The 22259-nt window shown below is 36.5% G+C and overlaps 1 protein-coding gene across 2 annotated transcripts in view; it reads left to right on the top strand.

The window, feature by feature from the left end:
- The window catches only part of LOC149218175 (mitogen-activated protein kinase kinase kinase YODA-like), a 70181-nt gene extending 55361 nt beyond the window's left edge, over positions 1-14820 (top strand). For both annotated transcript variants that reach the window (XM_089383834.1, XM_089383833.1), the window contains 8 exons: positions 9314-9474; positions 9651-9726; positions 10604-10663; positions 10775-10882; positions 11187-11426; positions 13663-13751; positions 13872-14441; positions 14600-14820. In XM_089383834.1, coding sequence (XP_089239960.1) covers positions 9314-9474; positions 9651-9726; positions 10604-10663; positions 10775-10882; positions 11187-11426; positions 13663-13751; positions 13872-14439 — 1302 coding nt within the window. In that variant the 3' untranslated portion in view covers positions 14440-14441; positions 14600-14820. The remainder of the gene's footprint in view (positions 1-9313; positions 9475-9650; positions 9727-10603; positions 10664-10774; positions 10883-11186; positions 11427-13662; positions 13752-13871; positions 14442-14599) is intronic.
- Positions 14821-22259: the final 7439 nt, after the last annotated feature.

A 22259-nucleotide genomic window follows, 5' to 3' on the forward strand; every position in this document is an offset into this window, starting at 1 on the left:
CAAGGCAGTTGTCACTTCAAAATGGCTTTACAAGATAAAGCAGGCAGTTGATGGAAATGCAGAAAAGTACAAGGCTCGTTTTGTCGCTTGTGGCTCCTCCCAGAAGGAAGGTATAGACTATGACGAGATATTTGCACTTGTTGCCCGATATACCACCATCCGCTCGATCATAGCCCTTGCTGCTTCGCAAGGATGGAACCTACATCAGATGGATGCCAAGACTGCATTCTTACATGGCTCGATCAAAGAAGAGGTCTATGTGGAGCAACCCGAAGGATTTGAGATTCATGATCGAGAATCTCATGTGTGCAGGTTGAAGAAGGCCCTCTATGGGCTAAAGCAAGCACCCTAAGCATGGTATGAGAGGATTGATAGCTACTTGATGAAGCTGGGATTCACTAGGAGTGAAGCCGACCCCAACCTTTACTTTAAGGTTATAGATGACAAGCCTTTCATACTGGTGCTATATGTTGACGACCTCTTTCTAACAGGGGCAAACCCTCTCATTCAAGAATGTAAGAGGGAGCTGGCCTTTGAGTTCGAGATGAAAGACCTAGGACTTATGCACTATTTCCTAGCACTGGAAGTCTGGCAGAAACCAGTGGAGATTTTCCTATCTCAAGGAAAATATGTGGTGAAGATATTGGAGAGATTCGTCTTGGTGGACTTCAAGAAGTTAAGCGGTAGTGCTGTTGGACCTGTTTTACGAAATGCCACCGAGTATCGTCAACTCGTTGAACTCTTGTCCAGATATATGCTTTGCAATCAACACGTTGAGTCAACACATGGTTGAACCTCACCAGATACATTGGATTGGTGCCAAGAATCTGTTGAGATATCTTCGTGGCACAATTACTTATGGGTTAAGATACACTGCCGGAAATGTGAGACTACTTGGATATACAGATGCTGATTGGGTACGCAATGTGGTGAACTGTAAGAGCACTTCTGGGTGCTGTTTCTCCTTGGGATCTGCTTCGATATCCTGGATGAGTTGGAAGCAGAAGTCTGTGGCTTTGAGCACCATCGAGGTAGAGTACATTGCTGCTAGCATGGCCTCTTGTGAGGCAGTCTGGTTACGAAAGCTCTTCAGTGAGCTGTTTGGATTTACATTGGATACCACTGTGATCCTATGTGACAACCAGAGTGGGATTCGTTTATCAAAGAATCCCGTATTCCATGATCGCTCCAAGCATATCGATATCAGGTACCACTATATTCATAACGTGGTGCAGCGGGGAGCTATAAGGCTCCAACATATCGGTACAGATGAACAGGTCGCCAACATTTTGACAAAGCCCCTAGGAAAGGTCAAATTTCTGACTTTCCGAGAACGACTTGGAGTCGTTCAGAGACCCTCTTTTGAGGGTCAAGTATGATGTACTGAGCTCTAGGAGCTCCAGGGGGGGCACGAGGTACTTCTTGGAGCAACATATGACCACAGGGTAACTCATCATCCCCTGTTGGTGCACTTTGTATAGGGTAAAAGGTTCAACCTTCCTCTGACACCCCTTGGCGACTATGGAACAGGATGATTAGTTCTCCTGTGGGCCAGGATGATTAGTTCTCCTGTGGGCCAGGATGATTCGTTCTCTTGTGGGCCAGGATGATTTGTTCTCCATGGCGATTGTGGAACAGGATGATTCGTTGCTGTAGGCCAGGATGATTAGTTCTCCGTGGCATCCACTGGATAAGATGATTCGTTCTCTTGTGGACATGATGATTAGTTCTCCTGTCGAGGCACCCTACTCATGCAGAGTTGGACTCTTGGGAAGTACTTCTCATCTGATCAATGAGTAGGGAAATGAGGACAAGGACCATAGTAGTTCTATCGATGGACACATCGTTGTATCTACCGTACTCCCTATGCTGGGATGACCTCCATTGATCTGGGACCAGTGAGAGTAGTACACCCTCTGAAACTGACTTCGGGTTAGTAGAGGACTGGTCTGGGACCAGTGAAAGTGGTACACACTCCAGAGTGACTTCGGGTCAGTGGAGGATGGTATGAGACATCCTCGATCACTTCTTCTTCTTCATAGTTCGAGCAGAGCAGAACAAAACAAAGCAGACCAGAGCAGAGCAGGGGTCAAGCTGTACAAGGCAATGCATTTGATGGATGAATAGTAGCGATGGTCAGACGAATTATAGATGGAGTTCTCCCCAGGTACCACTATATTCGTAACATGGTGCAGCAGGGAGCTATAAGGCTCCAACATATCGGTACAGATGAACAGGTCGCCGACATTTTGACAAAGCCCCTAGAAAAGGTGAAATTTCTGACTTTTCGAGAACGACTTGGAGTTGTTCAGAGACCCTCTTATGAGGGTCAAGTATGATGCACTGAGCTCTGGGAGCTCCACGGGGGCACGAGGTACTTCTTGGAGCAACATATGACCATAGGGTAACTCATCATCCCCTGTTGGTGCACGTTGTACAGGGTAAAAGGTTCATGCTTCCCCTGACACCCCGTGGCGACTATGGAACAGGATGATTAGTTCTCCTGTGGGCCAGGATGATTCGTTCTCCATGGCGATTGTGGAACAGGATGATTCGTTCTCCTGTAGGCCAGGATGATTAGTTCTGTAGGCCAGGATGATTAGTTCTCTGTGGCATCCACTCGAAAGGATGATTCGTTCTCCTATGGACATGATGATTAGTTCTCCTGTCGAGGCATCCTACCCATGCAGTCTTGGACTCTTGGGAAGTACTTCTCATCTGATCAATGAGCAGGGAAATGAGGACAAGGACCATAGTAGTTCTATCGATGGACACATCGTTGTATCTACCATACTCCCTATGCTAGGATGACCTCCATTGATCTGGGATCAATGATACTGGTTTGGGACTAGTGAGAGTGGTACACCCTCTAAAATTGACTTCGGGTCAGTAGAGGACTGGTCTGGGACCAGTGAAAGTGGTACACACTCCAGACTGACTTCTGGTCGATGGAGGATGGTATGAGACATCCTCGATCACTTCTTCTTCTTCATAGTTCGAGCAGAGCAGAACAGAACAAAGCAGACTAGAGCAGAGCAGGGGTCAAGCTGTACAAGGAAGTGCATTTGATGGATGAATAGTAGCGACGGTCAGACGAATTGCAGATGGAGTTCTCCCTAGTTGAGAGGGAGTGTTAAAATTGGCAACTAGGGCCAAACTCCATGTGGGTCACCTTATTCATGGCTGATAATATTTTTCCTAGATTCCTCTCGTCGAGAGGTGTAGGATTGATCTAAAGATCATCCGATTTCGATAAGTATTTATGGAGATATGAATTTATTTTGATTATTGACAAATTATCAAAGTCAGCCAACAACTTATGTAGGCTCAGACGCCCAACAGACACATCTATTCACCTTCATTGTTTGGATATAAATACAAGTTGACTCCTCCTCATTTGGTCACTCACTACTCATCATATCTCTCTCTCTCTCTCCTGCGCAGAAAAGGAGTCTCTTATCTCTCTTGCGTAGAAAGGCTCTCTCTCTCACCCAAGCTGAAACAGGTCATTCGAAGTCTTGGATTGGTGCACGAAAAAGTCTTGAACTGGTGCACGACGAAGTATTGAACTGGTGCATGGTGAAGTCTTGGACTGATGCACGGTGAAGTCTTGAACTGGTGCACGATGAAGTCTTGAACTGACGCGCGATGAAGTCTTGGATTGGTGCGCGACGAAGTCTTGGACTGGTGCACGATGAACGACTCACCGGTGGAGACTTGACGAGTGTGATCTAGGGTTTGTTGTTGCTGATATAAATTAGATCTTTGTACTATTTCTCTCTCCTGAATTATTGAAGATAAAAGAAGATTTGATCAAAGGGTTTCCCCATATTGGGGTTTGTCCTTGGCTAGCCGCCACATCTTGTGTCTCTTGTCTTGGCTTGTTTTCTGTTGATCGTGTAAATGTTCTATCTGTACTTTACTTAATGTACATGTGATTGCTAATCTATGGATAATAATAAGAAAGATAAGTAAACTACTCTAAGCCTAGAACATACCATAACTTAACATAAATGTACTGATTGATGAACAAGGTAGCCTTGTATCAAATGGCTGTATGGAGAAGAAAGCTATCCCATTCAATAATTTGTGGTTTCTATGCAAGATAGAAGAAAACAGGGTGAAGGCCAAAAGTGTTGAAGGATGAAATGAGCAGGTTTAAACATTTGCTGCCATGACTAGAAGAATAGGGAAGTTTGGGAATTTTAGTCCTCAGAAAAAGAAGAACATGTCAAAGGTTCAATGCTATGGTGTGATGCATATGGGCACTTAAAGAGTGATTGTCCAAAGCTCAAAAGGGGCAACAACAAAAGAGGAAGGGAAGAAGCACATATCATTGAAGAAATGGAGGAATTTGAAAATAAGAAATCAAAGAAAGAGGAAGTGAAATATCTCTACTATAATTGAGATAGTCTTTCTCACCTAGTTCTTTTCAAGTTTATGTTTGCAAGTTTTCTATTGTAAAGTATAGCTTTCATGATAGGAACCATTAGAAGCATGATAGGATGCATCATGTTAGGCGATGGAATCCTAGAAGCATACAATTGAAAGCAAGAGCTCGTGACATCATCATAAAAGATAGTTGAAATAGAAGTCTATGGTTGGCACCTATAGAAGGATGTAGCTCTTGGTAACCTCATTAAAATCATAAGTAGTACTTATGGGAAAAAGAAAGTCATCTAGTATAGAGCTCATCATACATCATTCAAATGGAGCATTTGCAGGATGAGGATGATCAAGATCCTCCGTTGGAATCTTCATTGAAAGGTTCACCTACTGGAAGAAGTAAGTGTCTTGTCGGGAATTCCATCTTGTATGGGATCCATGGGATGATGGTATGATATCAAAATAAGTGAAGCGGGTTGAGGGATTGAAGTTCTTTCAATCAAGGGAGCTGTCGAAGGAAGTCTAGATGACCAAAAGAAAGAGATAACCTCATTAAAAACATAAGTAGTACTTATGGGAAAAAGAAAGTCATCTAGTATAGAGCTCATCATACATCATTCAAACGAAGTATTTGCAGGATGAGGATGATCAAGATCCTCAGTTGGAATCTTCATTGAAAGGTTCACCTACTGGAAGAATAAGTGTCTCGCCGGGAATTCCAACTTGTATGGGATTCATGGGATGATGGTATGATATCAAAAGAAGTGAAGTAGGAAAGGGATTGAAGTTCTTTCAATCAAGGACACTGCCGAAGGAAGTCTAGATGACCAAAAGAAAGAGATGAGGTATGTATGCTTGTATTTGATAAAATAGAGTTATGTCATATGGTTGCATATATCATGAATGAGTGCTCTACATCAAGAGCATGATCAAAAGAAAGGATCTCCTTCTGTGAAAGGACGCATGTAGGCATGGCTCACAAATTGACTAGATGAAATCAACATAATATGTCCTCTATGAAATATGAGGTGGTTGACAAAGTTGAAGGAACTATGATTGGATGTTCCTCGAAGGAAATGTGTGAATAAAGAAAGGAATAGATCATGAAAAATGCAACTATGGAGAAGGCAATCAACATCCAAAGACTAGAAGATTTGACTATGATATCTCCATGGGAAAGATATGAAGATCCTTATAATGTCTAAAAAAGAAAGAGACCCTTGATGTTGTATATCTTTTTGGAGATGTGTCAATATATATGCAGGATGCTGATACAAAGGTATTTTTGATTTTAAATGTTCATCTTCTATTTTTGAACAATATCTAGATGGGTTGACACAATGCCACCAAAGGAAGAGATGTAGATGTCATTTAACATTGACACTCATGTGGTAGGATGAAATAACCTGAAGGAAACATGATGCGAAGAAGGTAGTAAGTCATGAAAGGAAGGCCAAATATGAACTAGTGAATCACTTTCCGATGAAAAGAAGGATGACATCACTGACAAGATTCAGGAATGAAAGTGATGGATGGTCTGTGCCCTACAAAGAAGTCCCACAAAAATGAAGACTTCTGTATGATGAAAAAGAAGCTCATGACATCGAAAGGAGGAGCTCTTCAAGAAGCTAATTGTCCCATATTCTCCACCAAAGAAGAAAGAGCTGTTGTAGGTCCCTAATTAAGAGAGAGCCTAGAAGCAAGTTTCTAACATGGTAGAAACTTGGAAGCAAGTCCCTAAGCTAAGAGGGAGCTTGGGTACATTCTTTTTATGGAATGGGTGGGTCATCCCTAAGAGGAAGCGACAGATATAGTTCTCTAGTTCATGTGTCATGCACTAAACCAGGACTAACACCCATATGTCTTAGAGAAGGGCATGAGGGGAGATGGACACATCCATCATTCTTGTCTTCACTTGGGAAGATAAAATGGAGGATTGGGTAAGAATTTGGCATCTAATACTCTTTGAGGATGTGATAGGGCATCCAAGATAAGAGGACTTGTCAAGTACCGATATTCTTTGAGGACTGGGAATGCAAGATAAGAATAGTCCTAGTGGAACATACTTTGAGAGTACCCGGGTGGGGTATGTTCTGGGAGAGACAATGATGAGGGTGTCTATAAATCATTGGTCTTGCCAGCATTGTGCTCTGATCTTGTGGAGAGATAGAGCTATTAGTCAAGGTCTTTGCTATGTGACGATGCTGGAGGATATGATGCTAAATAGATGGGTTACCAACAAGACTCTCCTTATGAAAATTCTTTAGATTGAGAATGTCCAAGTACCTTGTATGGATTATGAATACCTCCCTAGTTAAGAGGGAGTGTTGAAATATGTAACTAGGTTCGGTCTTCATAATGACGTGTGTAATCATGATTTTATGTAATTGATGTAAAGAAGAAAAATAAAATTATTTTATAATGCTTGAGTCATGGGTTTCATGGTCAAGGAATTTTATTTTATATATGAAGCTCCCATTGTGAGTAATTAGGTTTGGTCATCAAGTCATAAAGTCTAGTGAGTCAATATTGAAGGCCCATTTGGGAATATTAGATATTGTAAAAAGAGAATTTGTTTGAGTCATTAACCCTCCAAGACCTTGTCACAAGCATTGGTTCAAGTCGGCCTTCCAAAGAAGCTAAAGACTATTCTAGAAGGAGATGTCAGTGTAATCTCAAGCACAAGTTGACTTATTCTAAATGAATAGACTACTATATATAGGAGGATTCAGCCTCACTTGTAGGGCATCAATCAAGCATCTGAAATACAATAAAGAAGTGCAAAGAAAAGAGAGAAGGAAGCCTCTCATCCAAGCAAACAAGTCCAGTGGGAAGGCTAGCAAGGTTATAGTGTGTTGACTTGTGTGGTTGAATTTTTTGCAACAACTTCATATTAGTCAGTTTGATGTTGATAGCTAGTTATGCTAATTGAATCCCTTAATTAGATTCTCTTGATTTTCTTTAAGTTTTTGTATAAGCATGTAAATTTCACATTGTTGTATGTGTGGCTACATTCTGATAGTTAGTTACACTTGTGGAGTCCCATTTTTTGAGTCTTTTTGCTTTGCGCAAGTTAGTGTATAAATATGTAATATTCACGTTGTTCTATGTGTGAGTACATTTTTAATATATTATTATAATTAAGATTGTGAATTGAGTTCACGTGTATTTTGTTTCACTAAAAATAGTTGACATCAGATTCATATCCAAACCAGCAATCTCCTTCGGTGCAACACTTTGTGATCCTTATGTCTTAAATGGCCTTTACTAGAAAAATTGGTCTACTATTTGAGAGCTGAATTTTATTATTTCGCATGAATACATTTGCTCTTAAAAATATATACTCTACTAGCATCCACTATAGTGTTCTCGAATATAGATACATCATTGACATCCGACATAGTGTGAGATTGCATTTTCTGAAGAGCAAATAAAAATTGGCAACGGCTAAAGCACAGGCTATTGAAGTTTCTGTTCTCTTAGGTTTGACAATGGCTTCTCACAGGAATATGTAGATCTACAAAAATCTAAGTTCAGTCAACCTCTTTTTTGAATTTTAAGCCCCTAAAACATTTGGTCTTTGTCTTTAAACCATGTTTAGAATTCAAGTGTCTTTTTATACTTCATAACATTTAGGCTATTTTATAACACCTTGTAACTGAAGGTTGTTCATCTTCCAGCCATTTTTACTGGTGTTTGATGTTGATTTTAGTTAGTCATTAGCAATCATTCTAGGTCTGCTTTAGTATAACACTTTGTGATCCTTATGTCTTAAATGGCCTTTACTAGAAAAAATGGTCTACTATTTGAGAGCTGAATTTTATTATTTTGCATGAATACATTTGCTCTTAAAAATATATACTCTACTAGCATCCACTATAGTGTTCTCGAATATAGATACATTATTGACATCTGACATAGTGTGAGATTGCATTTTCTGAAGAGCAAATAAAAATTGGCAACGGCTAAAGCACAGGCTATAGAAGTTTCTGTTCTCTTAGGTTTGACAATGGCTTCTCACAAGGAATATGTTGATCTACAAAAATCTAGGTTCAGTCAACTTCTTATTTGAACTTTAAGCCCCTAAAACATTTGGTCTTTGTCTTTAAACCATGTTTAGAATTCAAGTGTCTTTTTATACTACATAACATTTAGGCTATTTTATAACACCTTGTAACTGAAGGTTTGTTCATCTTCCAGCCCATTTTTACTGGTGTTTGATGTTGATTTTAGTTGGTCATTAGCAATCATTCTAGGTCTGCTTTAGTCGTTGACCCTTGATTTATTGGTGCTGCTTCAGGATGGGTCATAAAGATTCAATGATTGAAAGTAATGCAAGAATTCTCATGGATAAAATTCTATGCTTTGTTTTGTGTCAAAAGGAGCTTGTCAGGACTATTCTGTTATCTAGTCGAGAGTATGGATGGTAGCTGTGGCATCAAACATTTCTCACTGATGCTTTTGAAAAGAACATCCTATGGTCCAACTTATCAAGCCTCAAGGGTGGTTGTACAGATATCAACTTTTGTCCTTTATGTCTGCTTATTATCTTAGGAGCAGTAACTGTCTACTTTGTTAGGGCAGCTGAGTTGTAGTAATGGTTGCTAGTAGTACTGCAAAAGGCTTAGCATGTAATGTTCCAATTTTACGTATGCTTTCAGAAAAGAAAGTACTAATTAAAATTACCAATTAATATTCACGATAACAAGAAGTTATGTATATTATATATTTATAAAAAGAAATAGTATGACCAGCTTGACTCCCACAATTAAACAATTTGTTTTTTGTACAGAGCTACTATAATATGCTTTTCATGTTATGCATACATGTAGGCACAAGCAAAACATATATTGCATAGTCTGATCAATGTATAATCTGTTTTTAAATGAAAATGCTATTAGTAAGAACAGTTTGACCTAAATTACAGGTGGACGACATGCTATATATTTACCTGGAGTATGTGTCTGGAGGTTCAATTCACAAACTACTTCAGGAGTATGGCCAGTTTGGAGAGCCAGTTGTTCGCAGCTATACACAGCAGATCCTTTCTGGGCTGGCATATTTGCATAACAGAAATACTGTTCATAGGTGCTTATTATACCAATCTATTGTTAAATCTTGCAATGATTTTTATGTTACGAGAATATGCTGCTTTGTCACTTGATTTATTCTTTTTAAATGATTCCTAGGTGTCATTTCTGTTGCCTTCTTCGATGGTATATATGGAATATGGGTCTAATTTCAGTTGATTACCAATTTTGCAGGGACATCAAAGGTGCAAATATCCTTGTTGATCCTAATGGCCATGTGAAACTTGCAGACTTTGGCATGGCAAAACATGTACTGTTCCTGCAGTTTATTCATTGTCATAACTTAGTCTGGCACTAGTTACTAAAATAATATTTGGCACTAAGTGGCAATTTCCATTTTCTATGAAAATACAAGTATTGAAGAAATTTTTTGGGCAAACTTGTGGATATGTTGAATATTGAAATATGTTATAAATACTGGAACCAATATAACTAATTGATTTGTAGTATTGACTGCTTGGAAATCAATGTCAATCTGTTTGGTTAAAGATCCATGTTCCTATACCATATCAAAGACATAACTTAGTATGCATATTGTAGTTTATAATTCCCTCCAATACAGTTACTGCATGTTAGCTGTGCTTTAAAGCTGTATGTGTGCCTGATTAGCTATATCTCTTCATGAACATTGTATGCTCTTCGTATATTGCCAAGATAAGCTTCTGATCCTACTGAGCTAAGCATTGTTCACAAGTATTTGAATTGCATATGGAAAGCAACACATACACACACACATGAAACATATCCTGAGGTCAGGGGCTGCATCAGATAACATGGACTTCCTTTGACTAAGGTGCTAGCTCTGCAGCACATCTATTCAATAGAATTATGTTGGGGTTTGCACCTGGCCTCATCCCTTTTTTGGCACTCCATTTGGGTGGGGAAGACAATGTTGAGAACGGAACCATGGTGGATGACTTAATTTTCTGTCAACTTCATTAGCAAAGCAAGGCTCCCCTCATTCGTAAATGCATTATATATATTTCTACCATGAACCATGGAGGGATTATGTTTAGTGAGCTATTGGATGCGCTGATATAGCCAGAGTTTGAGTTCATACCAGTTTTTTGATCATCAAATAAGAAGCATGATTTTAGCAAGGCTAATTATTTACTTTCTGTCTTCAGATCACAGCACATTCCTGTCTTTTGTCATTTAAAGGAAGTCCATACTGGATGGCCCCTGAGGTATTAAGAAACTTCTACCTGAAGATATCCTTTGACTATCCTTGCTAGTTGCATGCTTGGTTTGACATTGTCTAAAACCATATATAAATGACATTTTCTCTGCTGGTTCAGGTAATTAAAAACCAAAATGGCTATGACTTGGCAGTGGATATCTGGAGTCTTGGTTGTACAGTTTTGGAAATGGTTACAGCACAGCCACCGTGGAGTCAATATGAAGGGGTAAGGCAACTGTTAGCATTTTTGAGTAGTTATCTTTTAGTTAAGACATGCTAGTTTATATTTAATCAGGACACTAATATAACATGTCAGGTTTCCTGTTGTGGTTTGAAGTGTATATTTTGATTCCAAAAGCTTTTAGTCATTTCCTATATTTGTAACTGTCAGGTTTAAATCGTTCTTAATTTTGCTGTAACTATGAACAATTTCCCATTGGACTTTGGAGTTTAATTTTTGTTGGTTTTCTAGTTTTCCTTGCTACTGTATTTGTATAATATGTTCTAAATTAATCTTTTCCAAATTACAGGTTGCTGCAATGTTTAAAATTGGGAACAGTAAGGAGCTACCGGCAATCCCAGACTATCTTTCAGAGGAAGGCAAGAATTTTGTGAAACTTTGTCTGCAGAGAAATCCTGTAAACCGTCCAACAGCCACACAACTTTTAGAACACCCTTTTGTGAAGAGTGAAGCAACGTTAGCAAAACTGGATCATAGTGCAGAAGGCATGGAGGTGTTGCTATCATCTGCTAATGGTTCAAGACCTCTGGTATGCACCACTTAATGTATCTCAATTGTTTTACTAGTAAATCTATTTCTGGCCCCACTATTCTATATCCTTTTCTTATGATTGTTCTGTTTGAAACTGTGATCTGACGTGCACTTTTCCTTCATTGGTGCATCTGGTTTCTCACTTCTATTCCACTTGTTAAGAGAAGTTGTTATCCTTATACTTGGTTTTCCTGGCTTTCCTTTCTTACTGAAATGGGATTTTTCTTAGCTTGTAGGTTCTAAATTTTCGTATTTCTGATGTCACCAACCCTTAGTGTCTAGGCTTATGTATCCTAACAGGAATATTATATCTGTTTGCCATTATTACAAAGCAGTTTTGGGGGTTGCTTTTCTTCACATCTTATGATTGAAGTTATAGTATTACTTCACGTGCAAAGGAAAATACTTTTGGCTTACAGCAGGGGCATTGTCTTATTTCTTGAGACATGCTTTCTTATGTAGTAACCTTATAACTAAAGTATACTAATCATTTAATCTGATGAGAGCTTTTAGCGATGCATTGCAATCAGGAGCTAAGCATATTTAACAGACTGTAACTTATGCCGATATCAAGTTGTTTAATATTAGGGTTGTATATATACAAATAATATTTAGTATATTAGTAGTTTGGCTAAATTGGTTTGATTGATGTACACTTACTAAATATTGATTAGGTTATTCTACAATTTATTATTTTTAGAGACTAAGTTATTCATTGTTTCTCAGAGCTTGAGTTGAAGTAACTACGTTGTGGTTTTATCTATATTGATGTAGGACTTAGATTTTGATTAGATTAATACAAAGTTTCGTGGATTTTAGGACATGTAGGATGTTGTCTCATATGAGCGACTGAAATATTTCTGAGAAGGAACCGAAGAAAGTTTAATTGTAACTATATCTTTCACACATGGTGAAGTTTTGAGATGATGCATTTTCCTTTTCTCTCACTAGCACATATACAGTTTGTAAAATGTTATTTCAATATATAAGTATGTAGCTATGAATTTTTTGTCACAGTCAAAATTCGATAAGTTCTCTACCAAAAGATGGACAATAACATCAAAGTTCCTCTGTGGTAATTTAAAATTTCCAATTTCTGTGACAATTACTTTGGTATTCTCTCTCTCTCTCTCTCACACACACACACTGTGTCCTCTGTGCCTTGTTTGCAGGGTCACTGTGTCCCTATGTCAGGTGACTTACCATGTAGGTAAAATATTTCGATGAGTGTACCCACTTTCATAGCAATCATTATAAGGGGACTAGAGAGTGGGAAGTTTAAGAATCAAAGAAAGAACCAATCCTTGAAATATGTGCTAAGATGGTATCCCATTATAAAAGACATGTACAAAAGAAGTGAAAGAGGTTGCCATCATTACTGTCAAGAGAACTGAAAGTGCAGAAGCTGAAGAGATCAAAGATGGATTCACTAAAAGAAAGAAAACTATCAACGGTCAACAATAATGCTTCAAGCAACCCAAGAAATCCTGAAGTCACTGAAAGCAATCTAACAAAGCTGCAGTGACAAAGATTAAGAAGAATGCTCCAATAAATCTGAATCGGAAAGTGATCTAACAAGGCTGTGCAGTTACAAGGATCGATTCAAGAGTTCCAAGTAATCAGAGAGAGCTCCCCCACCTTTCAGGCAAAAGAGTTGAAAACTCACCAAGTGCTCACATGAGTCAAAATGTGTGCAGAGAAGGAAGCAACAGAATTCTGCCATCATAACATTGAATTTCATCTCTTGGGCAAAATTTTAATTGACCTTGTTTATTGGGTAAATAGGTTTTGAATTTTTATATCATAAACTTGTTTAACATCTCTGTTGAACATGCATATGCAATACACTTGCCACTTTGTGCAATTTAATACTAATGGAGCTCTGTTGGTTGTGGTTCACACCTTCTTGTGTGAGGAAATCCATGTTTTCTTGATCGTGAGGTTATCTAGGGCTTTAAAATAGGTTGAGACCTTGGCTGCCTGTCAAAGATATACTTCTGTTGGCCTGTAAGCGTTGTATCAGGAAATTCTTCGAGGACATATGGATCATATATTGTGACTAATATCTAAATATTCAATAGGAATTCTGTGAAACAATAGTAAAAGCAAAGGTGCTTTGTTCTTGTTTGAAATATAACAACTTATATAATATGTTCAGTTCATAGCATTATTTTACTTTTTACTCATAATCTGTTATTGATTGTGATGATTGTTCTATTTCAATTTTAATACAGCATGCTACACAAGGTGCTGGACATGCAAGAAATCTGTCATCAGTAGAGACAGACTATTCAAGGGGATGGTCACCGTATCAACCTTCAAGGTTTTGTTCCTTTTCCCGAGTTGCAAGGTTTTATTGAAGCTGTCCATCGTAGTTGGTCTTCAAAGGAACTTTCTGGAATAGACAAACTATTTTCCTTACTCTTGGCATTTTTTCTTGCAGTGATCATTTTTATGTGAAAGGGAACATATCTTTGCCAGTATCTCCATCTGCAAGCCCATTGATCCAGCCACGATCTCCACACCATATGTATGGTGGGATGTCTCCTTCACCTATATCAACACCAGTGGCGAGCTCAGGTTCTTCAACTCCTTTAACAGGAGGCTATGGTGCTATCCCATTCCAGTCTAATGGAAGTGTAAAGTCAACAGTGTATATGCAGGAAGGTTTTGGAAACATGCCAAGATTGACAAATGGACCACATTCGAACTGTTCTGGTGTCTATCTTGATGCTAGGCCTGATGTGTATGGGGGTGCACAGATAGTTCTCACTGCAGAAGGTTCCCCAAGATTGCAAAGTCATATATTTGCAGAAAGTGATGTGTTGGGTAAACAAGTCGGTAGAGTGACGATAAATGAGCATGGACAAAGTCAAGGGCAATATAGTGGTCAAGGGGCTTTGGCAGAGCATGTGTCAGAGCAACTTCTAAAGACTTCTCAGTTTAGTGGAGTTGATTTCCTACCTGGTCCTCCCATGCTCCATCATGCAAATGGTCGTGAGTTTTACTGAAGGTGTGATAGTACCTCACCTCGTGTATCTTCTATTTTCGTTTGTCATTTTGTGGGTACTTGATTTTTAGTTGTTGTTGTTTATAATTAGTTTGTTTGTGAGTTTGAAATGAAATGTCTGGTGGGTGTTTCATTTTAATGTTCTTGGTTTTTGTTTTCAGGTAGTTTTTCGTCAAAATTTGGTCAGGTGCATATAACTAAGCAATATAGACAGCCGCTGGAGTTTTCTTGTTAAGTAAACATGGAACTAAAATTGTTGAACGTGTTGGCCTGTCTCACTGGGTGTGCCTGATCATGCCCAACAAACTGTACTATACTAAACAATTGGATGGCAGTAACGAAGAGATGTAACCAGTGCATTTCCTGATTAGAAGATAGGAACGTAAGTAATTATTTTTCTTACCCATGATCATTTTAGGAGTTATGTTGTTTTTGAGAATAGCAGAAAAAAATTCCTACACTGACTCTTGTAAAAAGCCTCACAAACACAATAAATTAATGCCTAACTGGTTTGTTGCAGAAAGGAAGACTGTTGCCACATAGTGCTGAGGTGGATATTGTATAATTTAACGACTGTGACCATTTTTTCACAAATTATTTTGTAACAATATATCAAAAATACAAGGGTGGAGAAACTATTTTCTTCAATTCTAGGTAGGGTGTTCTTGTTTAGAAAAAATGTTTTCGAGCTGACATTTCATTGGTTGGTTCTTTTCATCGGGCTATTATCAAAGAAGAGCATGCAGCTGAAATGCAATGCACGAATTGAAATGATGTATAGCACGTGATAGAAGAAAATTGCGAGTTTGAGGGCCTATATTAATAATTTCCTGTGCAACAGGTTTACGGTAACCTGAAGTAATACAAGGTAGTTTATACTTTACGAGCTTATGTGACATGTGGGATTTTCTAGGTGTTTGGCATCTGGAGGATTTGGATAGTTGAAAACCTGTGTATGTGATAGGTATGGTAAACGTTCATTCGGGGATTATTTATTCCATCTTACAGTATGTTAACAGTAGGTCTGCTTGTGCAGCTTGTCTTTCAGTCTCCTCTTTCCCTTCTCTCTCCTTTTTGTAAATTACTACCAAAACAAATTGGTTCTACTTATGAAAGAATTCTCAATCAGATGTTATAGATACGATAGGCAAGTATGCCGCAATCTACACAGAATTAGGGATCATAGAGTTTTTTGTTTTCTAATCTTGCAAATAATCCTGTTGAGTACACTGCCATCACCAGATAATCTCTAAGTATGCCGCAATCTACACAGAATTAGGGATCATGGAGTTTTTTGTTTTCTAATCTTGCAAGTTGCAAATATTCCTGTTGAGTACACTGCCATCACCAGATAATCTCTAAGAATGTGGTTTTGCACAACCTCATCAAATGATACAACACGGATATGCAGTTTATAGCCTGATGGTACGACATAATCTTGTGGCCAGGTTGACTCGATTTGTCCATTCAGTGCTCTCTATACAGGCAGAGTGGCCGATCTGTACATTAATGCCATGAACAGTGAACATCTAAAGATAAACATGGATTGCATATGCAGTTAGTGTGAAATGAAAGAGGATTCTGAATGGCCATATTCTCAGTTCTGACTAATGTTTGATTATTGTAAATCATTCACAAAAATGTTATGGGCCTACATTCCTGTTGCAGAGCATTCCGGAAAATGATTTTTTTGTTAGAATATTGGAAGTTGTACTAAAATGCGAAAATTAAGCACATTCTCATCTTCGTTGTTGAATATTCCTGTATGGCTGTACATTTATTTAACCGATATAAAGTTTAGTGTAAAACCCAAATTATTCATCTTTTCTGCTCTCACTAATGTTTCAATGATGCACATATATTTACATTCAAGCATTTGGGTACTTGATAACCGTTATTGGGTTTTATCTATCTTACATTGCAAATCCAATGGACTAAAAGGGTACTTTTAAAGCAAGGGATTCTCGTGAATAATCAACTCATGTTAATGTGTCGTTATGTTTGTGTAAGAGATTGAGGCCCTGGTTTAATTAGTCATGAAAGCATTAATTAGAGTAAAAAATCCAAATGTTATATAGTAAAATGTATGAATCCGTGTTGAGTGAAGGGGTCTCTCATGGGTTAAGTTGGGGAATCTACACGGGTCATGAAAGGTTAAGTGGGGAATCTACAATTGTCAAAGTTTAGAGAACATAAGTACAGAACTTGTGAACTTGTGATTTGCAAAGCTTGTGAGAAGGATTTGTAATTTCCAATGTGTTTTAGAACATAAGTACAGAACTTGTGAACTTGTGATTTGCAAAGCTTGTGAGAAGGATTTGTAATTTCCAATGTGTTTTAGAATGCAAGATCATTTTCTCTCCAATCTGTGGATTTGTTGGAATATATTTGTTATATGTGTAGTTTAATAATAGCTGAAATGGTTTTTTCACGGTATTATTTCTGGTTAATTTTAACCAAAATCTGGCAGATATTTAAAAAACTTAAATTTAAACTATAAAATTTATGCATTCAAAAATGTATTTTAAACAACAAAATATCACAATTTTGTTTGAAATTGTATCACTAGATTCAAGTGAGAAAGACAATTTTGTCTATAACTTAGAAGATGCCTTTGTCATATATCGCTTGTCATGGTATACATTCTAAATTAATTGATAGTTTATTAAATAAATTTATTTAAAATAGGTAACAAAGTTCAATACCATTAAATTGATATAATATTGCACATTATATATCAAAAAAATTTGTAAAAAGATATAACTCGTGGTTTAGGCGCTGTTGGATCAAGAAGCATTTATTATTAATTGTTCAAGATATATTTTTAATAAATTTTGTTCTAGGGAAAACTTGTGTGTTGCGTATAACACTTTTATTAGTGATTGGGTTCTCTTAGTAAAAAAAATGATAGTTTAAATCAAATATTTAACATGGTCACTTTATGTGAAATTTGGTTTGGTGCTTATCATGTTAGGTAAATGTTACCAATTGTAATTGTATCTTGTAGTGACATGCTTTAGTTTAAATCAAATATTTACATGGTCACTTTATGTGAAATTTGGTTTGGTGCTTATCATGTTAGGTAAATGTTACCAATTGTAATTGTATCTTGTAGTGACATGCTTGTTTTTTTAGTAATATCTTTGTTGAATATTTAGCATTAGTTTGTGTGTTTAATTAATTTCAAAACTCTATCTAGGGATTAAAATAGTGCCCTTGATAATTTGCAAGTTTAACTAGTGCATGCGAAGAGAGACTATTCCTCTATGTAGAGTTCTTTAATAGTTATATAATGGATAGAGATTGGTTTAAAATGTGCAAGGCTGAGGTTGAGTTTGTTTTAAGTTGGTAGGAACTTTGTTTCACAATTGTAGTATTTTTTTTTCTTTTTGGTTTAAAATGTGTAAAGTTGAGGTTGATTTTGTTTGAAGGAGATGGGAATTTTGTTTCATTGAATTTCATTTCACAGAGAGTTTTTTTAAACCATTTTGTTTTAATCCCTTTCTTTTAAGGAAATCTTTGTGGGAAAATCCAATCAATACTTTTCCACGTTGGCAAATGAAATCTCACGTTAATTTGTGAAAAAACCCAATGTTTTAATTCCTTTCTTTTAAGGAAAGCTTCGTGGGAAAATCCAATCAATACTTTTCCACATTGGCAAATGAAATCTCAAGTTAATTTGTGAAAAAACCCAATGGATATTTCTTCACATATTTTTATGGTGTCTCTAGTCAACCTATTGGTGCAGAATATTTTTATGGTGTCTCTAGTCAACCTATTGGTGCAGAATAATTAGCTTGATACAAGGGGATTTGGATTGAGCACAAAACAATATAGATAGCGACAATTAATAGAGCTAACCCTTTGTGTTCAACCTTGCTCATTTCATTTTTGGTATATATTTATTTTCAAAATTCAAGAAATACTATAATTGGTTGAACCTCTATATGCATGGTTAAAACACTTCACAAGTGGTAAACCATTAAACACAAATACTTTCATTTGGTTATGCTAGTGTTAGTGTGAACTCTTTTATATTGTGCTAGTGGGAACTTGTCGTGTGAACTCTTTTATATTGTGCGAGTGGGAACATGTCGTGAGTGAAGTCGTGAATTTGAATGAGTATTTGGTGCACAAGATGGGTGGTCGGGAAATGAAAGTCTGCTTTGAGGATAAAGATTTGATTAGGGAAGAGGAAATGGTATTTTAGTTGATGAAAATGACTGATTTTATAATAAAGGCTTTTGGTGGTTATTTTAATATTGTTGGAAAATCATTCATTTCAATGTTAATGTGAGTGATTTTTCAAGTATTTTGCGATGTAATGTAAAAGGTGAAAGATGTAACACCAAGTTGAGTTGTATTTTATAGAATTTTAAGGTGATTTTAGTTAGTTGTATTTTATAAAATTTCAAGGTGATTTTAGTTTAATGTAGTACAACATGGATATTGTGAAGTGGAAAATGTTGTTTGAGCTTTCAAAGATGGAAAATACGACATTCAAAGATAATGGGTTCTTTAAGATATAAAAGGCAAATTATAGAAGAGAACATTGGTATGGGTTAAGAAAAACTCATTTGAGACTTTCATCACCCTTGTTATCTTATTTGGTTGTTGCAAAATGTCCAAATAACCAATTAGGAAGTGTTGTATAATTTATAGTATTAAAATTAAAGACAATAAGTCCTATCTTATCATTTTTACAGAAGTTATTTTTTGCCCTTTCGAGAGCACTACTATGACTAGGTACTTAATGTACGATAATAAAATAAACAACATAGAAGACCAAACTTTTCATGACTGCTGATAATAAAATAAACAACATAGAAGACCAAACTTTCCATGACTGCTGCAAACTCCAATCAAAGCCCCGATGGCTCAATGGGGGGTGGCATAAATATGCCAAATCTTGACTATGTCATTGAGTAATAAGGGAAGAGGTTTCTTTATATAATTACGATGGTCAAATTATTATCTAATGTAATGAGAAATTGTGGTGCAATACAAATTAAAAGATAAAAGAAAATTAAGATACATAAGGAGTTGATCCACTCTAATTCAACATTCAACATTACTAAAATTAAAATAAACTCACCAACTCAATAGTGAAACAAAGCATTGGACAATTCTAAAAATGTCATGGGTCAAACCAATTTGTCATCTTTGTGGCATTAAGAGCTTTGAAGATGAAAGTACTTTTATCCTAAAATGTTCCACATACACCCATATTAGATGACAATTTCAAAATATTTGTTACAATATTGACCTTCGTAGCATCTTAACTCATCAAAACTATGATGATTTAAGAACTTCTCTTGAATATTTTAGGGTTAAAAATAGAATTACCAAGTAAACCAAATAATTTCATACTTTGGTCTAATAAACCAAATTTAATCTTAGTGGATTTTAATTTTAGACTGCAAAAATATTTTGATATAAAATAATAAATGGTTATATGCATATGATATGAGGACAACTACTCTTGGATTGGGTGCTTGTGCTAAGCAATGATGCCTTTGCCATGTAGACGGTAAAGGTTTAAACATGTAGCATCTTAACTCATCAAAACTATGACGATTTAAGAACATCTCTTAAATATTTTCAAGGACAAAAATAGAATTACCAAGTAAACCAAATAATTTCATACTTTGGTCTAATAAACCAAATTTAAACTTAGTGGATTTTAATCTTAGACTGCAGAAATATGTTGATATAAAATAATAAATGGTTATATGCATATGATATGAGGACAACTACTCTTGGATTGGGTGCTTGTTCTAGGCAATGATGCCTTTGCCATGTAGACGGTAAAGGTTTAAACATGTTCTCATCTTGATTGTTTCTTTAGGGGAGTTTTGCAATGAAACTTTTGGTTATCATGATAGTTCAAGGTTTGGGATTAATTAGTTAAAAATGAGGGAGGTCCCGCTCCAAGGTGTGCAAGGTAATGGAGTTCATTATGGTGATGACCTTGGTATCAAGATTGAAATCGATTTGAGTATCCTTGAACAAACAAGCGAAAGAACGACGATGAAGGTGAGTAGTGTGGGCCGTTTTAATGTGAGGCACTCCAATGGGTTCATGACAATCTTAGGCCTTATCGCACTCATGCTCTTGTTGTTATGTTCAATGTTGGGTAATATGTGTAATTTTTCTTCCTAATTACTAGTATCCCTTTCAATTTTTAGTTTTCAGTTCACATTAGTGTGGGGTTAACCTTGGGTTTTGTCTTTGTTATATATGGGGTCTTGGCTTCCCCCTTTCCTCGTCGATGTTGTGACAATTATTGGGGTGGCAACATTGTAGGATATTCTTGTTTAGAGATGTGTAGTCGATGTGCTTTGTAAATGCAAAGGTCTTTCTTACCTCCTTTTCTATGTTTTTTGCTCCAATTGAAGACCTTGGTTTTTCAACTATTTGATCTAGTGGGGTTTTGGTAGTGGAGGCTTGTGGGGGTTGGTGGTGGTGGTTGCGGGGTTGCATCTAGTGTTTGTTAATGGTGGATTTCTCTTGGTGTGCTAGGGTATAATATTAGGGGCTCCATAAGCAAACAAGCGTTCGTGCAATGTTTCAGAAAGGGAAATCTAAGGCGTCTGAACCTAGCTAAAGAGTTAAAGTAAGGAAAATGAAGTTCAAAGCCTTGACCTATAGACATACTATGCTTGTTATCAAGGTACTAAGGTGGAAGAGGTAGCTATGCATGCCTAACAATGGTTTAACCAACACACAATTCAACATACTCAACAAACCAACAAACAACTCACACTGAACAAACTCTTAATAATTTGGTGGATTCTACTACGCAGTGATATCTTCAAATGCCTAAGTAACAAATCAAAGATGAATCTCAAGATTGGGTCTTGGACTTTAGATTTTTCAAGTTTAGGGAGACCAAAATGCTTTGTGCTTGGAAGTTTTCTTGGATGACTAAGGCTTTGGAGGCCATCAATTTGGAAAATCAAGGGTGTAAGGACCTTGGAAAAATGGAAAGATTGAAAAGGTTGGAGACCAAATTTACAATTATTTGCAAAGTGGTATTTTGCTTGCTCTTTAAGGTCATAATAAAGGGAAATGTGAAAGGTCATTGACACATTTGACTCGCATGGCACCAACTCCAATTTTATTGTCATTAAAGATGACTCATGGCAATAATTTTCTAGAAAAAACTAAAGGGATAAAGACGTCCTCTCAACGAGACCCCTTTGATCCTACTCCTCCATAAAGTTATTTGTTCTTACTCTTACTAAGTTTTCTAGTTGTTTACTTGCCATACTTATCATGATTTACTATATATTCAAAACTAGTTAGCGATAGTCTAAACATGATCTATATGTTGAATATAAACTATTTTAAGAGGATTAGCCATGCTAATTTAAATTATATTTACGTTTTGACAAACTAAACTAACTACAAATATATATTATTTTTGTATGATATTAATTTATAAATAATATAACTCAGAAAACAATTACAACTAATATCAATATTCAATATTTAATATAACAATAGTATTTATCATATTATTAAATTTATATCTATATATAAAATTTTAAATAAATTGTCTTATTACTAGCAATTGCCCCAAAAGGTGCAAAGAGAGGCCGGTAGAAATGTTAAATTAAAAGAATTGTATTTTGGTTTAAAATAATAAATGTTATAATAATTCAATCATTCGAACTAAACCTCATCAATAAATTGCCCAAAATAAAATAAATCTTTAATCAAAATTATACAAGTTATTATTCTTCTTTTCTCTCAAATATTTATATAATAAAATCCAATCAACCATTTAAAATAAATCAAATCAATAAATTTCCCAAA

This window comes from Pinus tabuliformis, chromosome Q (assembly GCF_031772625.1).
Source record: "Pinus tabuliformis cultivar Carrire ecotype Pingquan chromosome Q, CPIR1, whole genome shotgun sequence".
In the NCBI taxonomy this organism is placed as follows: Eukaryota; Viridiplantae; Streptophyta; class Pinopsida; order Pinales; family Pinaceae; genus Pinus; species Pinus tabuliformis.